This window comes from Trichogramma pretiosum, unplaced genomic scaffold, assembly GCF_000599845.2.
Source record: "Trichogramma pretiosum strain Unisexual culture from Peru unplaced genomic scaffold, Tpre_2.0 scaffold20, whole genome shotgun sequence".
Lineage (NCBI taxonomy): Eukaryota > Metazoa > Arthropoda > Insecta > Hymenoptera > Trichogrammatidae > Trichogramma > Trichogramma pretiosum.
Window position 1 is genome coordinate 1,641,554 of NW_019641696.1, and position 25,505 is coordinate 1,667,058.

Genomic DNA, 25,505 nt, shown 5'->3' on the forward strand with positions numbered 1-25,505 from the left:
GTGATATGTGGAACGAAGGCAGCGTTCTGCGCTGTCAACGGTTCTCTCAGAAGCGACTGCAGCACCCACGCCGACGAGCGCGAAATTCAAATTCGCGTGTAAAGATGTAACATTAAATATCTAATTTATATTTATTTTAAATGTCTCTTTTGTATCAAATAAACAACAGTTGTGTAATTTATATGTTGAATTTTAATAATTCGAGTCAAATTGAAAATTCTTCATAAGAAATGTGACTCAAACTTTTCTTCAAAATAAAGTTTTAATTTGAATTTTGTAAAAAGTAATTGAGTAGATTATCAAGAATTAATCTAACTGATGCAAGATATATTCAATTACTGAAAAGACAAGTAAGCGGTTCTACAATTTTGAAAGCCAAACCTGTATTGACACCATTGAGCATAAAATGGAATTTCAGATACTTTTAGCTTACACCCACCCATTGAATGGAATATCTGGAATATCTATTAAATCTGTGATTTAATTTGGGGAAAATTATTATATCCTCTATAGTTTTCATAAAACTTCACTCTTCAGTTGTCTAGAATAGTGTAGATTATGTATCAAATGAAAAATGTAATATTTATGTACTTTTATGTTGATAAAATAATGAATGTCAAATAAGTGTACAAAGGTTTAAAATTAAGCATTTGAAAACAATTTAATCAATATAGTATGCATGCCGTACATAATGTAGGAAAACATTTTCATAAAATACTATATGTACAAAATTCACTGTAAGATATTTAAAATCTTACAAAACATTACTTCCATCATCCTCAACTGATCACCCTTTTTGTTCAGTTAGCAAAAATCGATTCTCATCAGTAGTCCTATAGTAATTTAATGTCAGTCAATTAAATAAAATGAATGAATTTTTTCTGATGTCATATATTAAACATTATCTATTCATTAATTTACTCCTTGCAACAATAATGTGTTAATTCATTTGAAGCAATTCAACAGCTATAAAGTATTTAAAACTTTAAATTAAAAACTATGTTACTTAAAATAAAAATATTAATTATTACAGTATCATTAATTGAGCAATGATATTAACTTTGAGTTAAAACTATGATTTCATTTTATACATGATTCATAAAATCAATGTATTCAGTCTTGGCTTGGAATTTGTTATTGTTTGACAGGAACATCTACAGGATAGCAATCATGACGAATTTCCTCGGCCGCGATGGAGAGCTCCTGCTCGCTATCGTTGTTGTGTTTCTCCATTTTATTACCAGCGGTAACAGTTCGAGGGGACAAGATTATCGTCACAACTAATTATCATAGGTAAACTAAACATAAATCACTAAACACTTGGTTATAAGTAGCGAGCGTGAAAGATGGCTGGCTGCTTCACTCCGCTGGTTGGAACTGTCAATCGAGAAAGTTATGTATTGTCAAAACCCACTAACATCCACTAATCGTCCACAATGTACTGAAAGCAGTTTGTGGGTGAACAAGATCGTTACTGTACTTTTGTCAATTTTTAAATTATATGCTTGACTGGAAAATTTATAATTATTGATTTTAAGTGGTGTTAATAATTTCACTCGTTGATGAAATTTATCATACATCAAAAATGAGGAACGCGTGAAAAAAATTCGATCCAGAGTAATTCAAATATCCCGCACTTTTCGTGAGATGGCACATTGTCTGTGCGCAAAAAATTAAAAACACATGGGTTTGAGAGCGTTGGCGTCTGCTACGCAAAACTACCGGCTAAACACGAGCAACCAAACACCCCACAGTTTTGTAAACAATGGAGCAAAATAGCAAGTAAGTGAAATTCTAAATTCTTCACTTTAATTGATTTTCATTATTACGTTTATAAAAATGGAACATTTTATCATTCCATAGAGAAATTCTTCCTGCCAGGTATCTAAACGATCACATCGTAAGTACTGTTGATAAAATTGTGTTAGATGGCACACGTGTTTTCATGAATTTTTTTAGTTCAAAGCCATATTTGTTTTCATAGAAAGCCGATACCAGAGAAGATGGACGTGACTTTTTATCGTTTCGTCCAGTTTCCGTTAACGTAGGATCGATCAAAAACGCCGATAGTTCGGCTGTTTGCAGAATTGGCAACACGGGTGCAGTTTGTGGAATTAAGGCTGTGAGTATTTTGAATTTCTTCAAGATAACGAAATTTTTTCCATGAGAATTCATAACGTATATTAAATTTTAGGAATTAGGTCCTCCTCATGCTGACGCTCCTGATGTTGGTATCATCTTACCTATCATTGAGTTATCAGGTTTATGCAGTCAAAGATTTCGACCAGGACTTCCAAACGAAGAGGCAATGTGCATTGCCAAAATAGTCGAGGATATTTTGATAAATTCAAAAGCTATAGACTTGACAGATCTTTGCATTCATAAAGGGAAACTGGTTTGGATTCTCAACTGTCAAATTATGTGTACCAATGCTGATGGTGCTGTGGTAGATTGCTGCATTGCTGCACTGATGGCAGCCTTGAAAAATTGTATGTATTATAATTGCTGTAGTATTTACAATATGATTTGGTAAATTTATTTTAATGAAAATTTTTTAATCCAGTAACTGTACAAAAAGTAGAATATACTCCTGAATCTAATGAGTTCAAAAAAGATCCTGTGGAAAGAGTCAGCATTCCACTGAAACAGATGTCCATTCGTACATCTTTTGCTTTGTTGAAAGAGTTAGTATTTTTATTTTAAGTATATTATGATTTTAGTTATGCTAATTTTCATTATAATTTTATAATTCATTTTTATTTTTACCAGTGATCTACTCATTGCTGATCCAACATCTTTTGAAGAAGATATGGCAACAAGTATGCTCAGTTTAGCATACAATGAAAAAAATGAAATAGTTTATTTACACAAACCAGGTGGCGATCCCATCTCAGACACTTTATTAAAGAAAGCTATGAGTAAAGCAAAATCTCATACAGAGCAAATAAGAACTTTGATATCAACAGCTCAATCTACTGTTGGAAAAAAGTGATCAATAAAATAGATGTTTAAATAAAATATTTTGTTAAAAAAATTTATATTTATTGAAAAATGTTTTCTTGAAATATTCTGTGTTCAATAAAAATAAAGAAAAGTTACATATTTTTCTAAAGATAGCTTAAAATAATCTAATATAAACAAGTTTTTTTCATAATTTTGAGAAATTCTTCTTGGGATATTTCTCCATCCCCATCTCTGTCTGCTTCATCGATCATTTCTTGCAGTTCTTCATCGGTTAAATTTTCTCCCAATTCTTTAGCGACTCTTTTTAAATTTTTAAATGTTATTTTACCTGTGCCATCATCGTCGAACAGTTGAAAAGCTTTCAGTACCTCTTCTTTGGCGTCTTTCTCTGACATCTTGCTAGCCATTATTTCTAAAAATTCTTCAAAGGACAATTTTCCAAGACCATCGGGGTCAGTGTGAGCAATGAGTTTCCTTATCTCCTCTCTGGTGGGCTCGAATCCAAGAGCTCGAATAGCAACTTTTAGCTCTCTAGTTGCTATCTTACCAGTACCATCGGGATCAAAGAGATCGAAAGCCTCCTTGATGTCAGCTTTCTGCTCCTCTGTCAATTCAAATTTAGCAAAAGGCTTCTTCCTGGATAATACAGCACTAGTTGTCTTTTTGGATGCCAACTGCAAAAAATAATAGCAATGAATAAAAGAAATTTTAAATAACAAAAATTCAATTCATCTATCGACTTTTTTCTACACAAATTTCAACAGTTGAAAGTTAAAAAAAAAAACTTGCCATTATGCAGTTAAAAATAGCAAAAGTACGCGCGTGAGCAAGGAAAGGTGTGTAGTAGGCGTAAAGTGAGTAGCTTATGAATTATGGATATTAGGAACTTATTTACCGGAGAGAAGTTTGTTATGCGTAATCGCCCTCGTTGCTAGCTTATGTTGCCAGTGGCGTCGATTATGATTGTTCGATATATAACCGGGGCTGCGAAATGCAGGTGGGCGTGTGCTCGACCCTGTAGGCAGCGTTAATTCTCCGTGTGCGCGTCTAATATCGAATTTTTTGCCCTATTATTAAAGTTTGCGCGCTGCAGCTTGCCTTTTGACACGCAACGTGTTGGCTGGATCGGATTAGATGCCCGGCGCGGCCGTCTGCATGGTTACTGCGGCGGCGGCACATTTGTTTGTTTGTATCGTCGAGTTCCAGCTGCGGCCGTGAGAGTCGCTGTGGTATAGACTGTTCGGTTGTCTGCTTTCGAGTCAAGTATGCCCATGTGCTTTGCTGCAAGAGCACGGCTGTCTGACTGTTGAGTGTTTTGTTGATTTATTATTTTAATTTAATTATCAAATAAGAAGGCAAAATGGCAACTGCGCCGAATGTCACAGTGCCCAAATCACAAATTCGTGCCATACCTGGTACGAAACCTGCAACGCGCAATGCCCAACTTCTTGTGTCATCTGGAATTCCATCGCTTGATCACTTTATTGGTGAGGTATCTTGTAAACAAATTTTATGAATTGAGAGTTGACAAATTTATTTCTTCTTAGGAGGTGGAGTGCCAATAGGATCGATACTCTTAGTTGAAGAAGATCCATACAACACCTATGCAAAGGTTATATACAAATACTTCATAGCTGAAGGTATCGAATGTACACATTCAGTTTTTGTTGCATCACAAGATGCAAAACCGGAACAAATTTTGAAAGAACTACCAGCAGTAGTGAAAGAAGATGAACCCAAACATAGGCCTAAAGTGCCGTCTGCCAAAGACGATGAAATGATAATTGCATGGAGATATCAAAACATGAAAATTGTGGATTCATCACCCGGTGACAAATCCATTTTTGGACATTACTATGACTTAACTAAAAATATTTCAAAGGAAGCTTTGGAAAAGGCAAACATTACGACGTGGAACGGTGAAAATATACAATGCCAAAATAATCTCTTTGAAAATGCTGCCTACTACGATCTTTTGTTGAGCATAGACAAAACTATTCAACAGGGAAACTTTTCAATATCTCAAACAGCTAGTGAAAGAAATATTTTGAGGATAGCGATCCAATGTATTGGTTCCAGAATGTGGATGTCTGATACAGAAGAAAAAACAAGCAAAGATTTGGTCAAATTTGTGTATATGTTGAGAGCTTTACTTCGTGAATCATATGCAGTTGTTATTTTGACTATTCCTCCTCTTAACTATGAAGAAACAACGGTAAGGATTTTTTACACACGCGAATGGGCTTAATTATAATTATATATGATTATTTAATATTTATCTATTACAGACTGTACAAAGAGTTGAACATCTATCAGACATAGTAGTCAATTTAGAATCTTTTGCTGGATCTGCCAAAGAAACCAATCCAGTATTCAAAGATTATCACGGCTTGTTGAACGTGAAGAAGCTTCCAGCATTCAATACATTGGTTTCTCAAGAATTGCTGTACTCTGATCTGGCGTTCAAGCTGCGAAGGAAGAAATTCCTCATCGAGGTAATTTTAATTTCAGTAAATGAACAAAAAAAAAAAAAAAAATACATAAAAATTGAAAAGAAAAAAACTTATGAATTTATGAACTTTTTACAGATTTTACATTTACCACCAGAATTGGGAGAGACCACTCAACGCGAGCAGGACGATCTGGGCTGCTGCTCATCAACTGGTCGCGGCGGCGGCTGCTCGAGCGGCAGTAGAGGGCAGAGCAAATTAGATTTTTAAATAAAATGCGTGTATGTGTGTATAGTGTGTACGCGAGCGAGTTGTGTGCGTTTATACGCGCGCGAGCGCAAAAAAGTGAGCCACATGCATAATGCATTTTAATGCGCACACGTGTGCGCTCGCTACCGTGTGCCTCTGTGCGAGTACGTATATATATGCATGCGCGAGCGATATATAGGTAGGTGCGTGCAACGCGTGGCCCAATTATGGGTTTAAATTAACGCTTTTTTACGATGCGAATAAAACGAGGAGAGAAAGAGAGGGAGAGAGGAGAGGATAGGAGATAAGCCTACCTGAGCAGCCACAATGATGATGATGATGCGCATGAAATGCGCTGCCGCCGAGAGCACGCGAAAATTAGCGAAATAAAAGCATTTACGTATGCGCGTATATTACGCGCTGTTGATGTATACACGTATACGGACCATGTATAGACACATATAGGTATACGGGGAACACGAGTAGCTATTATTTTTTATACGGATTGATGCAGTTTGTTGCTGCCTCTTTGTTTGTTCAACGGAGCTGCATCGATAGCGACGTTTTTCCGTACTTTTGTAAAAAAAAAACTCTATGTATTACATTTCGGTATACCACATGTTATACATGCGTTGTACAAGAATAAATTATTATTATCATTATAAAAACGTTTATGTTTTCTCGTTATAATTTTGAACTCATTCGCTCGTACATTGAATTAGATTACTCGAACGACGATTACAATGGAAAATCGGTTTTGTAGACCACCGCGCGACACCGCACGCGTTACGAAAATCGGAATATTTTAAATCGAGCGAGAGATTTGGCAACTCTTTTGTCGAAAGCAACTGAAATCGATATTTTTCATCATATCGTGCGAATCTTGTACGATAAATAAAAAGGTATAAATGGAGTCATCGCGGTGGCAACCGTCCATCAGTTCGCTATTGAATTTCGCCGCGCGGATATATCAAATTTCGCCGCCGCCTCGACGCGCGCACACACGCTGTAAATCGCTTATTCCGTCGAATTCGTGGAAAACCGGAAACGCGAATCGATCGCGATAAATAGTCGATAACGATGCCACCGAACAGTCCCGACGGGCCGCCGATTTGCGCGGAGAAAAAGCCGAAATTACCAGCCAAGTATGCCGAGCTCGACGAGAACAACAACGTCGAGAAGGATGTACCGGCGATCGTCGACGTCGAGCGACAGATCCAAGCGGTGGACGACTCCACGCAGTGGCTGATACTGCGCAAAGACATCAAATGGCTCAACGTGATCGCGATAGCACTGCTGCACCTCGTGGCTCTCTACGGACTGCTGACCGTCTCTTACTCGCAGCACAAGCGAACCATGGCTTGGGGTTGGTATACAATCCATCCTAATTTTCCGTATAATGTAGCAAAATTTTTTTTTAACGTACTTACATATACGTAGCGTTCGTGATCGTGATCTTTACGGGCTTCGGGGTGACCGGTGGTGCGCATCGGCTCTGGACGCATCGATCCTACAAAGCCAACACGCGGATGCGAGTCCTGCTGATGATATGCTTCATTACCGCTGGGATGGTAAGCGCAACAATCGAATAACAACGTATTAACATCGTGCAAAAATGTCCTCTTTTGTGTGTCCCCGTCGTATCGTAGAATAATTTGTATCACTGGGTGCGCGACCATCGGGTGCATCACAAGTACTCGGAAACGGACGCCGATCCCCACAACAGTCGGCGCGGCTTCTTCTTCTCCCACGTGGGTTGGCTGATGCTGAAGAAACATCCGGACGTCAAAGCCAAGGGCCAGAGCATCGACATGAGCGATATCGTTAACGATCCGGTCGTGGCCTTTTGCGACAGGTAAAAAAAAATAAATAAAAAAAATCACAATACGACGGCAAAAAATGACGTTTCGACATATTATATGCGTACACAGGCATAATCTGCTACTGCGAATACTGACGACGCTGTTCACGATCGGCGTGCCGGTCTATTGCTGGCACGAGGACTGGTACCACTCGTTCGTGTTTCAATTGTTTCGCTACGTCTACGATCTCAACGCCACTTGGAGCGTCAACAGTCTGGCGCACATCTACGGCGACAAGCCTTACAACAGGTATCATCGATTGTACTTACTATTTGTCGCGTGGAGTATATATAATATATACGAAGCAAGAAAATAATTTTTGCGCGCAGAAAAATCGACCCGGTCGAGAATCGCTTCGTCTCGTGGATCACCTTCGGCGAGGGCTGGCACAACTACCATCACACCTTCCCGTGGGACTATCGCGCGGCGGAGATCGGCGGCGGCCGCTTCAATCTCACCGCCCGAGTCATCGAGTGGTTCGCCAGGCTGGGCTGGGCCACGGATCTGCGGGAACCGTCGCCGGCTCTCGTGAGAAAGACGATCGCTCACAGGGGCGACGGCACCCACCCTTACGTTCTGCGCCAGACGACCTCCACAGCCGGTAGTGGTGGATCGGTGGCGGACGACGTGCTGGATAATTTGGAGTCGGCGATCGCCAAGAGTCATTTTTTCTGACGTAAAACGAGAGAGAGAGAGAGAGAGAGAGAGAGAGAGAGATCGGTACAATTGTAAATATATCATAACGAATTTTGATACGAATAATAAATAAAATAATGAGCTCATTTCGAAAATATCGATTTCCTATCATTCATTGACCAGCATGCGCCTCTGTATACCTACATTATAAATGCGTAAATTCGAAAAGGCTCGAAACTAAACAAATGCACAGAAATGCGCGAGGAGAGAACAAAAAAAAAAAAAAAAAAAAGGCAGGGTCTCCCACGCGCACCGTACACCACACGGACTGCTGCTGCGACGCGTTTCCTTCCGTTTCCGTCGCGCGCGCAGTGTATTCGATTGTATTACGCGCGTGTGTGTGTGCATATGGGCCTATACATCGCTGTGCATCGTATCGTGTTGTAACTGCGCTATACACACACATAAATGCGTAAAATGTTAAGGTGTGCGCTTGAACAGTAGCAGCAGCAGTTTACGTCTCGCTCGAGGTAACTTCGATCTAAATACAAAAAGAAGAGAGAGAGAGAGAAAAAAAAAGTAGTAGTAGTAGAGGAAACTCGTCGGTCGGTCGGTCGGTGCTGCGCGCGAAATTTTTCAGCCGACGCGAGCGCATTTTATATGCTGGCGGCGCGCTGCGTTAATCGACGCTGGCAATTAATACAAACTATACACACGGAACCGGCGCGCAGGCACAACACTCGCGAACGAGCTGCGCTGCGTGGCGCGCGCCCGCCAGTCATACATACAGATTTCAACGCGCTACGAAGTGACGACTTCCTATATACAGCTCGGTGCTGTCGAGTACGTTTCGTGACTTGATTTTTTTTTGCCGTGAAATGAATCTCGCGAACGAATTCTTCGAGTGAACTTTGTGAGTGCGTAAATCGTTGTGCAGATCGGTAAGAGCAAACAAATATAAGCGTGGTCCGCGGAGAGCCAGAATTGCCGTGCCGACAGATCGGCATGGCATCGGCGCTCGAGATCGTCAGATGAGCACCGCACTGATAAACAATTGGATCGTACCGTACATCAGGATGCAGGAGAAGCAAAAACTCGGCTTCAGCCGAGCCTTCATGTGCTGCACCAACATTATTTTTCTCGTGAGTATATCTGTACCATAATTGAAATGACTCCTAAAGATACGATGTAAAAAATCCAATTTTTTTACCTTTTGCTGGAAAATTCATGGCCACTTTATAAGTGAATAAAAAACATTTTACGATTCTTTTTATTGTGTAGAATATTTTTACCAGACTTTTATATACAATAATTTTTCACATAATATAATACGTGCGGCACCCATAACACAGATATCGGGCTTCGTGCTGATGTCTCTGGGCGCCCTGCTGCTGGCCGACAGCGAGCGAGTCCTGATGTCGCGTCTGCTGGGCGGCAGCGACACCTGGCCCGAGCAGCCTCTCTTCTACTACGTGGCCCTGGGCGTCGTGGGCCTCGGCTTCTTCATAGCCTGCTGCGGCCTGCTCGGATGCTGGGTCTCGTGCCTGCGCAACTGCTGCATCACCGTTTCCGTGAGCTATAACTATTTTCTTTTTTCCTTTTCTTTTTTTTTTTTTTTCTATATAGCCATCGCGCGTCGGTGCACGGATGATGATTGTGCGGGTCGCTCGATTGTGCGATCGTGGCGCAACGGAATTGTGAAACTTCGGAGCTCGCGCGGATGTATAGATAGGTTGTTCAGCGGTATACAGGCAGTGCTATAACGACACATTTGCATTATATGGTTTGACAAAAGAAATCGACTCGGCGCGCGAACTCGGGTACATATATACAAAATTGGAGCGTACGCGAAAACAAAAGTTGTGCAACGCGTACTATATCCATCATTATTATAGGCTCTTCGCTTTAGATAATGTAATTATTGCCGATCGTCGTCGTCGCCCGCGAGAATTAACATTTATAATCCCCCGCGATGATTCGACGCTGCGCGGATCGTTGTTACCATTATATAAAACGCGAGCCGTTACATACGTATACGTCGTACGGGTCGCCCTCGACGCACCCGCACATTATTATATACGCGCAACAAGGAAGGGGGGCCCTTTTATTATAATGCGCGCGGTGCAGCTCTCCCGCGTAAATGTATACGTCACATGTACCGGATCGCAACTGTTTCTATTGGTGCGTTCGAGGCAAGTTGCAACGGATACGCGTGCACACACACACACACAAACACGACGGCGACTCGTGTTATAATTACGCACACCTGCGCGCTGCTTTCGTCGGACTGTATATATATAGAGGTATATAAGTGATACTCGTTCGAAGCTATCTCCGCGCGAGTCATACATTATTATTAGTTATGCACACACGCGCGCGCGCGCGCGTATTTTCGCCAATGATTTTGCTATTACAGACATGCTGCGATGATCATTTGGAACACACACGATAGCATAGATCGCACACGCAGATTTTCCGCGCTTACACGTGTGGATAATTATTAATTTTTTTTCTTTCTTTCTTTCTCTCTCTCTCTCTCTGACTTTTATCTATACAGTACGCCGCGGTCATAGTGGTACTGCTGGTGTCCAAGTGCGCGCTCTGCCTCGTGGTGGTATTCTGGCCGCACCTCGTCTGGGTCGACGTACGCGCGGCCCGACTGCTGCGGGCCCTGCAGCGCAGCTACGCCCTTCCGGGCCGAGAGCAGCTCACCGCCGCCCTCGATCTCGCTCAGACTTCCGTAAGTGCCGATGATGCATTATTCATTACCCGCGCGTCGTATCCGATTCATCTCATTCGGTTCCTTTTACTCTACCTTACTTTATTTATTTATTTTTTTACCCACGTTACATTCGCGATCGCGCGACTTTCTCCACGCGATGCGATCGTAATTGTATGTAAGATTAATTCATTAATTCGCATATATATGTGTAGTTCTCGTGCTGCGGCATAAACGGCAGCAACAATTACGGCACATCCTGGTGGCGTCTGCAGGAGCTCGGCCGTCGGGAGCTCGTCGTGCCGCTGAGCTGCTGCAAACTCAACAACACCCTCGAGCCCGAGGCGTTTCTCAATCCTCAACCCCAGAATCTCAGCCTCTGCCAATCTCTGAATCCGGCCGAGCATCAGCTGGCTCGTCACACCTTCGTAAGTTTAGTCGTAATAATTCATGAAAATTAGATGGCACCTCGAGAAAAACTACCTAATTTATAAATTGGGGTCTTTATTTTCGATCCTCTTGAAATACATACGAATTTCAAATCTTTAATTCATACTTTTATATTATACTTTTACCAATCAACTTCAATTAATGACCCAGTAAATCTTAGTACAGTCAATCGTTCGATCCAATCCAAAAACGATTGCGAAAAAATAAACAACAATTAATTTATGTTTTAACGAAAATTAATATTATTATAATTATTCATTTAAAGAAACCTCTCTGTACTTCAAAAACTCCCTAATTCATAATTTTTACCAAAGTCTGGTGAAATTATAGAATAAGTTAGCTGTTTGACATTTAATCGAGAATTTAACGTATATGATAACAAAATTGACGTTGGCGCAGGGCTGCCTCGAATCGATCGAGAATTGGGTGCAGGATCAGACTCTGGTCGTGCTGGGAATCGGTCTGCTGGTCGTGCTGGTCGAGCTGTTCGCTCTGATGAGCACGCTGCTGGCCTGCTCGCGCCTCAAGAGCGTCATGAATCAGCGGGCCAGAAACAGCCACAGCGGCAGCGGCAGCAACAACAACAAAGCGGCGGCCGCAAACACCTGCGTCCAGACGGCGTCTACCTTCACGTCGACGCAGACTTTGGGGCCAGATACGTTCGGCAACGAGGACGCGCACGATTACGGTTAGTATATATATGTAGCTCGATCGATGCCATCCGATTGGACTGAGCAATTATGTATTTCTATTTTGCAAACATTTTTAGATGAGAGTTCCAATCAGTTTTGAGTTTTAATTGAAAACCGAGTAAAAGTTGATAAAAAAGCGTTTTAAAGATTTTATAAACATTCAGGAAAGTAACGTAATTTTTTTAATGTTTTATGTTACTAGGTAATTTTCAGTTAGTTTAGAGTTAAGGAAAAATTGGGTAAACTTTTATAAATTGTCGTGAGTCAAAAAATTCATCTTTTATGTAAGTTTATAAATGCGTATACAATTTTTAAAAAGTTTTATTAAATACACAAAAATTATATTTCCATCGGGGATGCATCGAAAAATTCTTATAAAAATAACCGTGTCACGAAGTAAAATAACTTTTAAACGTATGTTAAATTTGATTATATCTTTCGATAATTTCATCATTACATTACGATACCGATTCTTTACTGTAGGTATGTCCGGCTACTGCACTAATCTTGAGAGCCGCTTGATGATGGCTGGGACGAACAATACCTTCAACGCCGGCCTCATCAATAACAATCACAAGTCTTGAAGGTGGCTCGAGGACAGCGAGACTATAACGACGACGACGATGATCGGCAACAACAACAACAACAAGAGGAGTCAAAATTCCACGCCCACTCGCAAATCGGACATGAACCACAACGACGTGACCTCGCCCAAAACTCCCTGGGGCAATCCCGTGGACGTTCCCCAGGAGGAGCTCAGCAGGTATCTTCAGTCGAGGCTCGACCCGGAGCAGCAGCAGCAGGAGCAGAACAACAGCGGCGAACGGACGATACTCGTGAGATCGTTGAACAGGCCGAAGAGGCAGAGGATCGACAAGCAGCAGCAGCAGCAGCAGCAGCAGATCCCGACGGTGAAGAGCCAAAAGCGGAAGGCACACCGCAGCAGACGTCGTCGTCGATTCGAGGTGGCCGTCGGACCGGCTGAGGGTAGCTATCATCAGTTCGTGCGCAGCAGTCCGTCGTCCAATAGCCGCGCCACGACGACCACTGCGACGGAGGATAGGAAGAAGAGAAGCAACACGCTGAAAGCCGTGGAGAAGTCCGGTATCGTTAACACGACCATCGGCGTGTACGAGAAAAATGGACTGCCGACCGCGGCGAGCTCGTCGTCTCATCACGGCAACAATGGAAACCACAAACGTACGAAGACGCTGATTGGCGTGCCCCTGGTCGGCATGCAGCCCGTCCTGCCGATGAACGGAAGGATCGAGGTGACCATGACGAGAAGCAACGGCAAAAAGAGACGAGCTCCGCCCGTGCCGATCGCCTATCCCGTCAAATTCACGAAGAACCCGTACCTCGCGTCGTCGGCCAAAAATGCGAGAGATTTTCATCTGATCAGAGAGTCTGGCGTCAATAACAACAACAATAATAACAGCAGCAGCTCGCAGACGTATCCGATGTTTTCCATGAGCTCGAGAAACAATAACTCGATGATGCTCGACGCCTCGAAGAGGAAGACTCTGTACGCCAAGGACGCCGATGGCGACGAGGCCGTCAGAGTTTTGGCCGATCTCTGTCTGAATCCACTGGCGAACAACAACAAGCGTGCCTCGTTCATGATGTGGTGACTGACTTTCTTTTGCGCTGTACTTAGTAGTTCGCTGTCCTCGAGCAAATAAAAATTGCCGCGTTTCAGTAACAAGAACATTGATAACGAACAAAAACTGATTTGTAATCGTGATAAATTTAAAATGTAATTTTAGAATTAAAACCAAATAGTTAAGTAGCAAGTTAGGTAGATTTATGTACAGGTAGACAAGTTGCAGCCAGTTATATCCATGTATCATACCGATTCATTGCATTAATAAAAATATTACAATTTTCACATTGAGAGCGATTTATGCAATCCTTTTTCAATCAACATAATTACGCTCAACTCGAAAAAATGTTTATTGTGTCTATTATTTATTGAGACATATAGCTACAAAAGAATACTGTAAGCTTGATGCAGATTTAAAGTGAAATCAGACGTAGAAAAAGTAATTTGTTGAAAATTCATCTGTGAGTACTGATTTATTTTTTTACATAAATTGCATATCAAACAAAAAAGACTTCTATACTAAAATTTAATCATAGCGATTTAAAATTCTAAAAAAATTCATGAAAATTTGATCGAAATTGAAGCCAGCCTCCACCGGTAGGTAGCGACTTACCTTTATCTGTACATCTGCAACTGGCAAAATGAAATAAATTGTATGTAAGTAAAAGTAAGTCTCTTGATTGCTGTTTGAAAAACTTTGAATGTCAATTATAATTACGTTCATTTTAATTTAATGTGAAATCGAATTTACTTACGCAAAGAAAATAACTTCCTCTACTTTTACATCTCATTGAAAGTCAAGCCGAATTCAAAATTCATCATTTCACCCTGCCTCGAAACGGATTCGAAAAGTAAATTTTGACCGATCGAGTATCGACTCGTTCGTTTCCAGCACCAATCATCACCGAAACGCTTCTATATAGATTAGACTGGAAGCAAAAAAAAAATTTTTTTTATTTTGACCGGACCAAACGGAAAAGTGTTCTATGTACCAAAAAAATAGTCTGTGCAAAATTTTAGCTCATATAAATTGAGATAACCCGTGCCGCCAGTCGCTTGAAGGTTTTTAAATTCGATTTAAATTAATTTTTACCGCGTCTTTAGTGATATTCAAATGGCTCTGCAGCCGTCAATTTTCAAGCAAATAAAACTTCGAACCCGTCAAATTAAAGGTCTTGAAAAGAAAATACGTCGAAAATGATGTTTTCAAATTTTTTGGGGTATTAAAGGACACTTTAGTGTTATAGTTAAGCTTGAAATCGATTCTATTTTTCAACTTCGTTAATGATTATATTCTCAATTTGGCTGTAGATTTAACTCCGAGACATCTATAAGCTCGTTAGGGGGCTTAAAAGATAGGTCTTGAGATGCTTTTAATCATTTAGTAGTAAGTAGTATTTGGAAAAAGTTTCAGTATTTTGTGAATGTTCTCATAATAAAAAGCGTGTTATCATTTGACGGATGAAAGAAAAAAAAATACGAAAAAATTGAATATTTAAAATGCCGTTATACAGAGCTAGGATGCAATATTCTGGTCGAAACTTCGTCATTTTTTAGCTTATTACACACGAAAGAATACCACGGAGTTTAGGAAAAATTGGTGTTTCTCTGAGTGAACTTCAGCTATTAGAAAACTAGAAAAATTTCGATTTTTTTCCATTTTTTAGCAATATTCAAACGGCTCTACAACAGTTAATTTTGAAGCAATCAAAATTTTAAAAAAAGAAAATTAAAGGTCTTTTCAAGACCTTTAATTTGACGGGTTCGAAGTTTCATTTGCTTGAAAATTGACGGCTACAGAGACATTTGAATATCGCTGTAAAGAAGCGGTAAAAATTAATTTAAATCGAATTTAAAAACCTTCAAGCGACTGGCGGCACGGGTTATCTCAATTTATATGAGCTAAAATTTTGCACAGACTATTTTTTTGGTACATAGAACACTTTTCCGTTTGGTCCGGGCGAAATAAAAAAAATTTTTTTTTTGCTTCCAGTCGAATATAGATAGAGAATACGCAATTCATTTGCGGATTATCGACGTTCCTTCATACATTCGCGCCGTAATCTTGGCGTGAAAAAGTACACGCGTCGAAAGTGCTTACGTCGGTACTTTAACGGCGCGCACAAGCTATACATACACGAGAAGATATTACATAAAAGTCCTTATATACAGCGCGTGACGGGTGTGTGCGCGCGCGCAAAAAGGAAATTGTCATTTCGCCGGGGCACGTACCATCTGCAGAGTAGTAGCTCGTCCATGCAAAAACACCACCTAAACGCGCTTTTCAGGGCGAAAAACTTTTCTCTCTCTCTCTCTCTCTCTGCTTGCCTCGCTCGCTCGCGTGTATTTATGAATACATAACTGTGTATGTGCGTGCGCGCAATCCCATCCCCCTCGGCGCAGCTTGGAGGTACCGAGCGGATTAAAAAGTGCCGGTTCGTCGGAATTTGTATCACGTCTTGGAAAATAAGACGTGCTGAAATTATATTATGATGCGACTTTATGTGCGCTAGATCGTGGCGCAAAAAGAGATTGTTTCTTTTTTCTATAATAATCCATGGAGTTTTGCAAGGCTCGAGCGTACTTTGGAGCAGATAATTAATTATGAAAATAATGAGCATATTGAGAGCAAAATTTATAAACCTAGTCAGTTATATTATAGTACATACATGCCTTGAACATGATTTTTTTATTCAAGTTTTGAAATTGAATATTGAGTGTCAAATTAAAGTAATAAATCAATCGCCTTAAAATGTTGCCTGTGGTACGCACGGTCCTATTTTCAACATAATTGTTCAGAATTTTGATTAAATTAAATTTATTGTTGTTTTTTTATTCTCATTACCTCTATAACATAGCCATCAAAAAAATGTAAATAAGCTTATGACACGAATCCACGAAAATAAGTTTACAGGCATAGTTGTGTCAATCTTCTTAAAATTATTATAAAGTTTCAAGATGATTGATTTATTATTTATTCAGAAAAAAAATTATAATTGTAGAGCTTTTTTTATCGATAGTAATTGGAGTGACCATCGTATAAAGTTTAGGATGATTTGAGGCGAGGCAAGTTCTATTGACATACAGATAGAGGTTAGGTAATTACGGTAAAGATCCAATTAATTATTGGAATCATGAAAGATCGATTGAGCTAAATTAATTGAAATGAAAATGAAAAACGAAGCCGTGTTGATATTTTAGTTCATTTACAAAAGGTGAGTAAACAGGTTTCCGCAGTCACGACAAAGTGAATAACGAATTAAAATATTTTATTGATCTTTAAAAAATTCAATAATAAATACAAAAAAAAGATTTTTAAAAATTACATGGCATATTCGCGTGATTGTAAAAGTCTTCATTGGTTTTAAATATATTGGGATAATTGTCACACCTTTATGGTTTGATTCTGTTATGTACTTTCATTATGTGAGTTTTGAGGGTATTTTTTCGGCAGTACGACTTCAGGCAAATATCACATAAAAAATTTTTGATACTATTGTGTACTGCATTCATGTGATCTTTAAGATTACTTTTTTGTCCAAATGATCTTTGACAAATGCCACATTCAAAGGGTTTACTCCGATTATGTACTACGTTGACGTGCCTTCCGATGCAGCTATAGTAAGCAAATGATTTGTGACAAATATTACATTTAAAGGGTTTGCTACGAATATGTACGGCAGTTATATGAGTTTTAAGATTTCCTTTTTGTCTAAATGATTTGTGACAAATCTCACATTCGAAGAATTTGCTGCGTTCATGTACTGAATTTATGTGAGCATTAAGATGACTTTTGTTTTTAAATGACTTGTAGCAAATCTCACATATAAAGGGTTTGCTATGATTATGTATTGCATTTATGTGACGATTGAGGTTATGTTTTTGTCCAAATGATTTCTGGCAAATTTTACACTCAAAAGGTTTGCTCCGATCATGTGCTGCTTTTATGTGACGCTTGAGGTTACTTTTCAGTCCAAATGATTTGTGACAAATATCACACTCGGAGGGTTTACCTTGATTATGTACTGTATTTATGTGACTTTCAAGTACATACTGGTATCCAAATGATTTGTGACAAAAGTTACACTCGAATGATTTACGAGAATGCACTGATTTCGTGTGTTTATTAAGGTAAGTCTTGTATCCAAATGGTTCGTGACAAATATCACATTCGTAATTTGCTACAATGCTCTTATGTGTCGTTTTGATATGTCTATTTAAACTCATATCTGTGTTATACGTTATTCGACATACTATGCACTCGTGTAATAATCTGGTTCCATTTTTTTTTTCAATAATTTGACCGTCTTTAATTCATCAATTTTCGATCGGACCTTTTCTCGAAATTGAGCGTTACCATTGCAATCCAATTCTTTTTCTATTGGAATATTGAGCTCTCGTTCGTTCGAATAACTAGTCCGAATTTGATCTTCTACTTTCACAATGGGTGAATAACTCTGACACTCAGTATTGCAGGTGCTTATTGACAGAGACTCGAGTTCAAGTTTGACATTTTTGTAGTCAAAATCTATAAATATCTCTTCATCTAACTTCATCCGTAACGCCTCATTCTCCTAAAATTACAATTGTGCAATAGTTTTTTGATGGTTGAAAATCGGAGCATAATTTTAAATATCATTTAACTCACTGATGATTTATGAAATTCGGATGTTTCACAGTTTTTGACATCCCAAGATTCCACCGAATTGAAATTTTTATCAACATTTGCATCTAGCCAAGTATCATTTGCCTCTTTTTTTACTCTGAAAAATAATAGAGTTTGATAAAGTAATAAAAGGTCACGATCGTAAAACAAAAAATTGTTTACCTAATTACGTTACCACTACTCTCCATCCCTTGCTTAATTGCACTTTGATTCACTGTAAATTTCAACTATATGCATTGAGAAAATATTGAAGGTTAAACACTCGATTTCGCCAATTTGTAGGCACTTGCTCAAAGCTGAAATTTAAATGCTCGTCAGCGACTCTACTTTGACACTACACAGCTCGGCTCTGACACGAAATTCTGTAGAGTCACAAGTTAAGGAATAAAAGTTTACGTTGTTTTATTTAATTATGAAAACCATTATGAACTATGAAATACGGAATCAATTGAGCTGTGCACAGTATCTAACAGCTAAAGATAAGACGATAATTCAGCAAGGTGCTTTTGTGTTATATATCTTTAGAATAAATTGGAATATTTGAAAAATTAAAAATTGTATACACCACTTGAATGAAATTTGCTTCGTACTATAGTAAAGGTCATGTTTAACAAAACATTTTTCCTTTACATAGCTCATAATTTAAAACATTTTTGAATGTGTTAAATTTGAACAATGTTTACGCTACAAGACTTTTGTTAAGGGTCACGTATAGTCCAACTTTTCAATCGAGTGTTTTTTTTCGTGTACAAGAATCATTGTTGAAAATTCTAAAAACGTATACCGTCCTTTTAGCACCAAAGACTTTATTTTTTATCATAGGAAGTTGCTTTAGTTTTTTTAGTGTAAATTAACTCGACGATATATTTTTTAATCATGGTTTTGTTCATGATTAGTAAAAATCATGTCAGATTATTGGCCTATTATTTTACAACAAAGGATTGAAAATAGCGAACTAGAACAGTTATCAAAATCAGATATATCAGATCTTGAAAAATGTATTGGTCAAAAGATTCCTTTGATGATACCTTTCATGAAGGCATCGCTTATGTGGCCTTTTTGGACTGGTGCAATGAAGTATGTTTCATGGGTACCTTTTGTGCTTTACATTTTAGTTTTTATATCTACGGTATTTTTAAAAATTGCATTTATTATTTTTTGTTAAAACTTAAGTTAGAGTTTAAATGAAAATTGTCATTTGTAGTTAATTTATTTGGCCGAATTAATAAGCAGCAACGAATCGGACACGAATTTAGTATCGGAATTATGCTTGCAATTTTTGGTGCTATGTTTCTTTATTTTCGTCATGTACTTCGTAACGTTGAACAAACGAAACTCCTTGTTGGTACAATCAACAACATTCAATGTTCTATCGCATAGTGATGTACGAGAAGTGTAACTGAAGACTTTTTTTAATTTTATCATGTCACAGATACGAGAGGTATTGGTTCTTATGAGCAAGAACTTTTTTCGATGTAGTTTCGAGGAAAAAGAAATTCTACATAATTACACTAAAACAGCTAATTTCGCATCTTACATTATAACAGGTTAATACTTCAATTAAAAAATTAAATAAATTTCATCGAACTCTAATAAAAAAATCGCAACTTTAATGCTACTTTTAAGCTCTTATGTTACCTTTCCCTTTATAAAAAAGCATATTCACACCCATTGCATAAAATACTATTACTAAACTAAAGGTTTACTTATTTTGTAGGTCTTATATGCTGCTCTTATAACATGTATTTCATTATAATTTCGGTATTAGTGCCAGTTACAGCAAATTTAATTTTACCAGGAAATTATACTTATGAAAAAAAGTTATCCCTTCACTTTGAATTGTTCATAGACAAATACAAACACTTTTACTATTATTTTGTTATTATAGTAATAATTACTTATATAGCACAAGTGTTTATTTCAAGTTTAGGAATTTCTTATACACTGACAGTTGCCTTTGTGACAGCGAAATTTAGATTCTTGGGGTATTTTATTAAACATTTTTATAATTTATTCATTGCTGATTAAAATAAATACATTCGTTTTTCAAATTAGATTCAAATTGAAACAAATTTTGATTTTGTCTCAAACACAGGATTTTTTAGAAGAAAATGATGACATTTTTAAAAATATCTCTCAGCTGGTCCGGCTACATCAATATTGTATACAGTTAAGTGATAAAAATGAAGATTGATTTGATCAATTTTATTTTATGTTTTTATGATTAGTTTCTTTGAGTTACTGAATAAACTTACCAGTCCTGTATTAGTCCTTGGAATATTGAATGTAATCATCGGCTGCAGCATTTCTGGTTGTTTGGTACGATTTCCATTGTTTGTATTTAATTTTGGAATTAGACCATTTATAATTTATAGCTTAATTTTTCTCGCAGATGGTAATTAAATATAAAGAGGACATAAATTTTGTCCTGAAAATGATCTTCGCGTATATCTTGTGCGCAGAGTTTTTGTTGGTTGTGAGTTTTCCCTCGCAGATGATCTCTGATGCTAGCAGTGATATTTTTGAGGACTGGTAAGAATAGCAGAGCAATTTTCAAATAAAATTCATGTCCGTGAAACATCAAAATTTTACTTTTTTATAATAAATTTAAACTTGCTGGTCGTTTTTGTGCAAAATAGTTATTCTACCGATTGGTTTAAATATTCGATAAAAAACAGAAAAATGATACAGCTAATAATGATGAGGTCCATTAGACCTTCCTGTATTAAAATTGGGCCCAGCAAATATTTAAATTATGCAACAAGTCGTCAGGTAGCTAAAGATATTAAAATCAACTAATATTTCAACAATAACGTATTAATTTCAATACTTTTTATTTTAGATTATACAATTATCTTTGTCCTACTTTGTTTCGTTGTTATCTATCTATGATCCTTAAATCGTACTGTTTAAAATGTAAATTGTTGAAATGTGAAATGTTGAATAAAGATAGTTTAGCACTCAATAATATTTTGAAACATTTGCAAAAATTGTTATCATTTTTCATACCCAAGCTGAATTCGACTGCCAAACAAGCAGCAAGAAATATATATATGGGTAAGGCTCAGAATTTTTTAAATAAACCTGCGCTCGTATGTCACCGATCTTGACGCGCTTTTGGTATGTTATAGTACATGGTAAAAAAGACCCAAAACCAAAATTTTAGACCCCCTCCCCCCTCCTACCCCCCACTTCCGGTATAAACGTCCATTTTCTATCTATATTTTTTCTGAAGGCCTGAAGCAATTAAAAAATCTGAAAAAATTCACAAAAATACTTTTCAACAATCCAAACAACCTTGAATTTTTTCAGATTTTTTGAGTGCTTCAGGCCTTCAGAAAAAATTATTGAAAATTTTGAAAATTCATATACGGCGCTACGATGCAATACAAAGCCCGATCTTTTTTTCCACTTATTTTTGACATCAAAATACATAACCTCAAATTTTTTCAGATTTTTTCAGACAGAGCGCTGGCGGTTTTTAGCCGAAAAACGCCCTTTTTTTACGAAAATAATTTTTTTAGGGCGATATGAAGCTTTAAAAAATCTGGAAAAATTTTTTTCTTGTTTTTCAGGTCAAAATACATAACCTTGAATTTTTTCAAATTTTTTAATTGAAGGCGATAGCATCTATGGCTAAAAAACGCTATTTTTATGAAAAACGGTTCCTGGAACCCAGAGGTTCCGGTAAAAAAATTTGAAAAAATTTTTTTCGAATTCCTTGTCAAATTTTAATAAATTTTGACCGTCGCAAAATTTCGATTGGAGCTTCCTAGCTCATTCTAGAGCATAACAAAGATTCGAGCGAAATTCTGAAGACGTTCATCACAATTACATTATTTTTCAAATTTCTTCAGAATTTCGCTCGAATCTTTGTTATGCTCTAGAATGAGCTAGGAAGCTCCAATCGAAATTTTGCGACGGTCAAAATTTATTAAAATTTGACAAGGAATTTGAAAAAAATTTTTTCAAATTTTTTTACCGGAACCTCTGGGTTCCAGGAACCATTTTTCATAAAAATAGCGTTTTTTAGCCATAGGTGCTATCGCCTTCAATTAAAAAATTTGAAAAAATTCAAGGTTATGTATTTTGACCTGAAAAACGAGAAAAAAATTTTTCCAGATTTTTTAAAGCTTCATATCGCCCTAAAAAAATTATTTTCATTAAAAAAGGGCGTTTTTCGGCTCAAAACCGCCAGCGCTCTGCCTGAAAAAATCTGAAAAAATTTGAGGTTATGTATTTTGATGTCAAAAATAAGTGGAAAAAAAGATCGGGCTTTGTATTGCATCGTAGCGCCGTATATGAATTTTCAAAATTTTCAATAATTTTTTCTGAAGGCCTGAAGCACTCAAAAAATTTGAAAAAATTCAAGGTTGTTTGGATTGTTGAAAAGTATTTTTGTGAATTTTTTCAGATTTTTTAATTGCTTCAGGCCTTCAGAAAAAATATAGATAGAAAATGGACGTTTATACCGGAAGTGGGGGGTAGGAGGGGGGAGGGGGTCTAAAATTTTGGTTTTGGGTCTTTTTTACCATGTACTATAACATACCAAAAGCGCGTCAAGATCGGTGACATACGAGCGCAGGTTTATTTAAAAAATTCTGAGCCTTACCCATATATATATAGCGAAAAATGTCGGTAATACAGGGTACAATTTCAGTTAGTCTCCTTCAATAAGATAATGCATCAAACCGCAAGAAACTTGGTTTATTTCGACAATTCAGCACAATTTTTAATAATGATTAGCATTTGGCATTAATCAGAACGTTTGAAACACTAAACGACAGTTCTTTTCACTAGCACCCAAGTTCAGCAATCTGCTGTTAGATGGAGCATAACTATTACGATGGTGTCTCAGTCAGCTTTTGACAATTGAAAAAAAATTTAAAATTATACGCGAACAAAATAATTGATACAATGATTGGAATAATTATTCGAGGTAGACTTCTGCACGAACTTTTTATTCCCGCATTCATCGCTGCCACTCTCTAATATTCGCGCGCGTACGCATCCGTAAACCGTAGAAAACGCGTTTATCACTCGGCTTTGGGAGCTTTATCACGCGCGCGCGCGAGCGAGAAGGGGCGCAATATTTCATCGGCGCGCAACTCGCATCCAATTACGTATTCCAAAAATATAATAATACGCGTATGCACTCGCTGCGACGGCGGCGTCGGCAATGCCAAAAATCGGGGGTACAGCCGCACGAAAAGTATTATAAGTAAAAATAAAACAAGAAGAAAAAGAAGAGAAGAAATCAAAAGAAAGAAAAAAAAGAAGAAGAAGACGTGCTTTGTGGTCGGGTCGCACCGAGAGATAAAAAAAAAAAAAGAAACAAACAAAAAAAAAAAAGAAGAAGAAGAAGAAAACCCAAGAACGTCTCGCACACATCTCGCGCGTCTTGACCCGGAATTGGCCTAGGTAGCAGTAGGGTAGGTAGGTGCGAGATGCAGTGCGCGCATATATATATACGTATACACACAGAGAAATGCCGCAGGCTTTATCATCCGTACTGTTATGTATACCGGAGAGCTGTGCAGCACGGAACGACGTTGTCGTCGTCGTTGTCGCGCGCGGAGCTATACCACTATGTCCGACTCGTATGTAGATATTACCAGTGCACGGCCCAACTTTCTCTCTCTGTCTATCTCTCTCTCTCACTCTGGCTGCTGCAGCATTATATGATACATACAAAACTTGGGATGCTGCGGCTGTCTGTGTGTGTGTGTGTGTGTGTGTCTGGGCGACGCTCTGATATTAAGTTGCTCTGTGCTGTGCAGCTATTGTGCTGTATTAAGGTACATCTTGTACGTCCAGGTTTGATAAATGCCTCTGCTGCTACTGCCGCGAAGCTTAATTATTACCGTTACCCCCGTGATATCTATATTATCTCACGAATCAGAGCGCAGTATATTTGTATAGTTACGGCGTACTCTTTTGTCGCTGTTTGTTTTTTAATGGCTAATTAAGATTGGCGTTTCGACGAAAATATTATTACGATTACGACGCGGGGGCTCGATACAACAACAAAATGCGGCACTTGCTGCCGCTGCTGCTGCGCGCATTATTTATGCGCTTTTTTCCACCTGGCTCTTTTATACAGTCAATTTTCCTTTTGCGCATATTATACTTTATGCTGCTGCTGTTGGCTCTCGACTTTGCTGCGTCTCTCTCTCTCTTTCTCTGTGAGAAAAGAAGCTTTCTCGATATGTTAGCGAAACATGAAGGCAAACGTTCGTAGCATGCATATTTTCGCTTCGCCGTGTACGACTGTATGCGCATTTTACTTCTCTCTCTCTCTCTCTCTCTCTCTCTTGCTCTTATTCGTGTTCGTCCCTGAGTGGCCGGAGATAAGACGCGAGCCCAGTGTTGTTGTTGTTTTTTTTATGCATCTTTTTTTACCTCGGCATTTCGCATTATGTATACATGTACGTCTATATACTTTTCTTTCCTTTTGCGCCTCTTTACCGTGCACACGTATATCCACGCGTGTGCAGCACGTCTGAACACACAAAACGACCGTATACAGCAGAGAGATTCTTTGATCGAATCGTCGTTGTCGCAGTAATATACAAGAGAGGAGATTTCGTTTGAATTTCTTCCAGTTGAACGTCTGCATTTATGCATCATGTGTGTGTGTGTGTGTGTGTGTGTACAATTGAACGGGGTGGAATCACGCGCGGGGCCGAGCTTGCAGCAGCAGCAGCACACACCGACGTCAAAGTTTGATACGCAGAGAGAGAGAGAGAGAGAGAGAGAGAGAAAGAGAAAGAGACGTAAAATCGTAATACACTCGTCGTGCACGCTCGACGTAATACAACATTGTAATTTGCCAAATGGCATGACATTATATTTTTCAGCCGCTGCCGCTGTTGGACTTTTCATGCAAGCGTATTATACATACACAGTCGGGGTTTATTAAACTTTTAAAACTTCTGGCGCGCGCGCGTACAGCTACGAATATACAACTACGTTATATACGGCGCGGAGAGGGGCGCAGAAAAAAAAACAGCAACAACGACAACAACTACAACGAAACAAAAACAAAAAAAAAAAAAAAAAGNAAAAAAAAAAAAAAAAAAAAAAAAAAGTAGCAGGTAGAAGAAGAAAAAAAAAGTAGCAGCGGATGGAAAAAGAAGTGGCGTTGCTGCACTTTTATTCTTTTCCGATTCGTACATAAACATTGCGCCCCGCGAACGCCCAATGAAAAAGCC

At 38.4% G+C, this 25,505-nt stretch overlaps 6 protein-coding genes across 6 annotated transcripts; 4 read left to right on the forward strand and 2 right to left on the reverse strand.

Annotated features, from left to right (window-relative positions):
* Positions 1-1,125: 1,125 nt before the first annotated feature.
* On the forward strand, positions 1,126-2,992 carry LOC106656469 (exosome complex component RRP43-like). Its single transcript, XM_014377468.1, has 6 exons — positions 1,126-1,782; positions 1,864-1,900; positions 1,985-2,122; positions 2,195-2,489; positions 2,564-2,684; positions 2,770-2,992. Exons 1-6 carry the CDS (start codon positions 1,766-1,768, stop codon positions 2,990-2,992), a joined length of 831 nt encoding a protein of 276 aa, XP_014232954.1. The 5' UTR covers positions 1,126-1,765.
* A 70-nt stretch (positions 2,993-3,062) lies between these two features.
* LOC106656468 (caltractin) lies at positions 3,063-4,237 on the reverse strand. Its single transcript, XM_014377467.2, has 2 exons — positions 4,202-4,237; positions 3,063-3,638 (listed from the first exon to the last, which is right to left on the reverse strand). The coding sequence occupies exons 1-2, from the start codon at positions 4,235-4,237 to the stop codon at positions 3,129-3,131; spliced, it is 546 nt and encodes a 181-aa protein (XP_014232953.1). The 3' UTR covers positions 3,063-3,128.
* LOC106656553 (elongator complex protein 4) lies at positions 4,219-6,267 on the forward strand. Its single transcript, XM_014377595.2, has 4 exons — positions 4,219-4,451; positions 4,512-5,179; positions 5,253-5,459; positions 5,553-6,267. Exons 1-4 carry the CDS (start codon positions 4,325-4,327, stop codon positions 5,682-5,684), a joined length of 1,134 nt encoding a protein of 377 aa, XP_014233081.1. The 5' UTR covers positions 4,219-4,324; the 3' UTR covers positions 5,685-6,267.
* A 476-nt stretch (positions 6,268-6,743) lies between these two features.
* Positions 6,744-8,213, forward strand: LOC106656467 (acyl-CoA Delta(11) desaturase-like). Its single transcript, XM_014377466.2, has 5 exons — positions 6,744-7,029; positions 7,104-7,234; positions 7,313-7,518; positions 7,595-7,774; positions 7,855-8,213. Exons 1-5 carry the CDS (start codon positions 6,744-6,746, stop codon positions 8,198-8,200), a joined length of 1,149 nt encoding a protein of 382 aa, XP_014232952.1. The 3' UTR covers positions 8,201-8,213.
* Positions 8,214-8,922: 709 nt separating this feature from the next.
* On the forward strand, positions 8,923-12,622 carry LOC106656554 (CD82 antigen-like). The gene is made up of 6 exons (XM_014377596.2): positions 8,923-9,303; positions 9,514-9,732; positions 10,719-10,901; positions 11,096-11,308; positions 11,730-12,018; positions 12,506-12,622. Exons 1-6 carry the CDS (start codon positions 9,193-9,195, stop codon positions 12,604-12,606), a joined length of 1,116 nt encoding a protein of 371 aa, XP_014233082.1. The 5' UTR covers positions 8,923-9,192; the 3' UTR covers positions 12,607-12,622.
* A 5,009-nt stretch (positions 12,623-17,631) lies between these two features.
* Positions 17,632-18,566, reverse strand: LOC106656525. The gene is made up of 3 exons (XM_014377537.2): positions 18,454-18,566; positions 18,274-18,388; positions 17,632-18,199 (listed from the first exon to the last, which is right to left on the reverse strand). The coding sequence occupies exons 1-3, from the start codon at positions 18,477-18,479 to the stop codon at positions 17,879-17,881; spliced, it is 462 nt and encodes a 153-aa protein (XP_014233023.1). The 5' UTR covers positions 18,480-18,566; the 3' UTR covers positions 17,632-17,878.
* Positions 18,567-25,505: the final 6,939 nt, after the last annotated feature.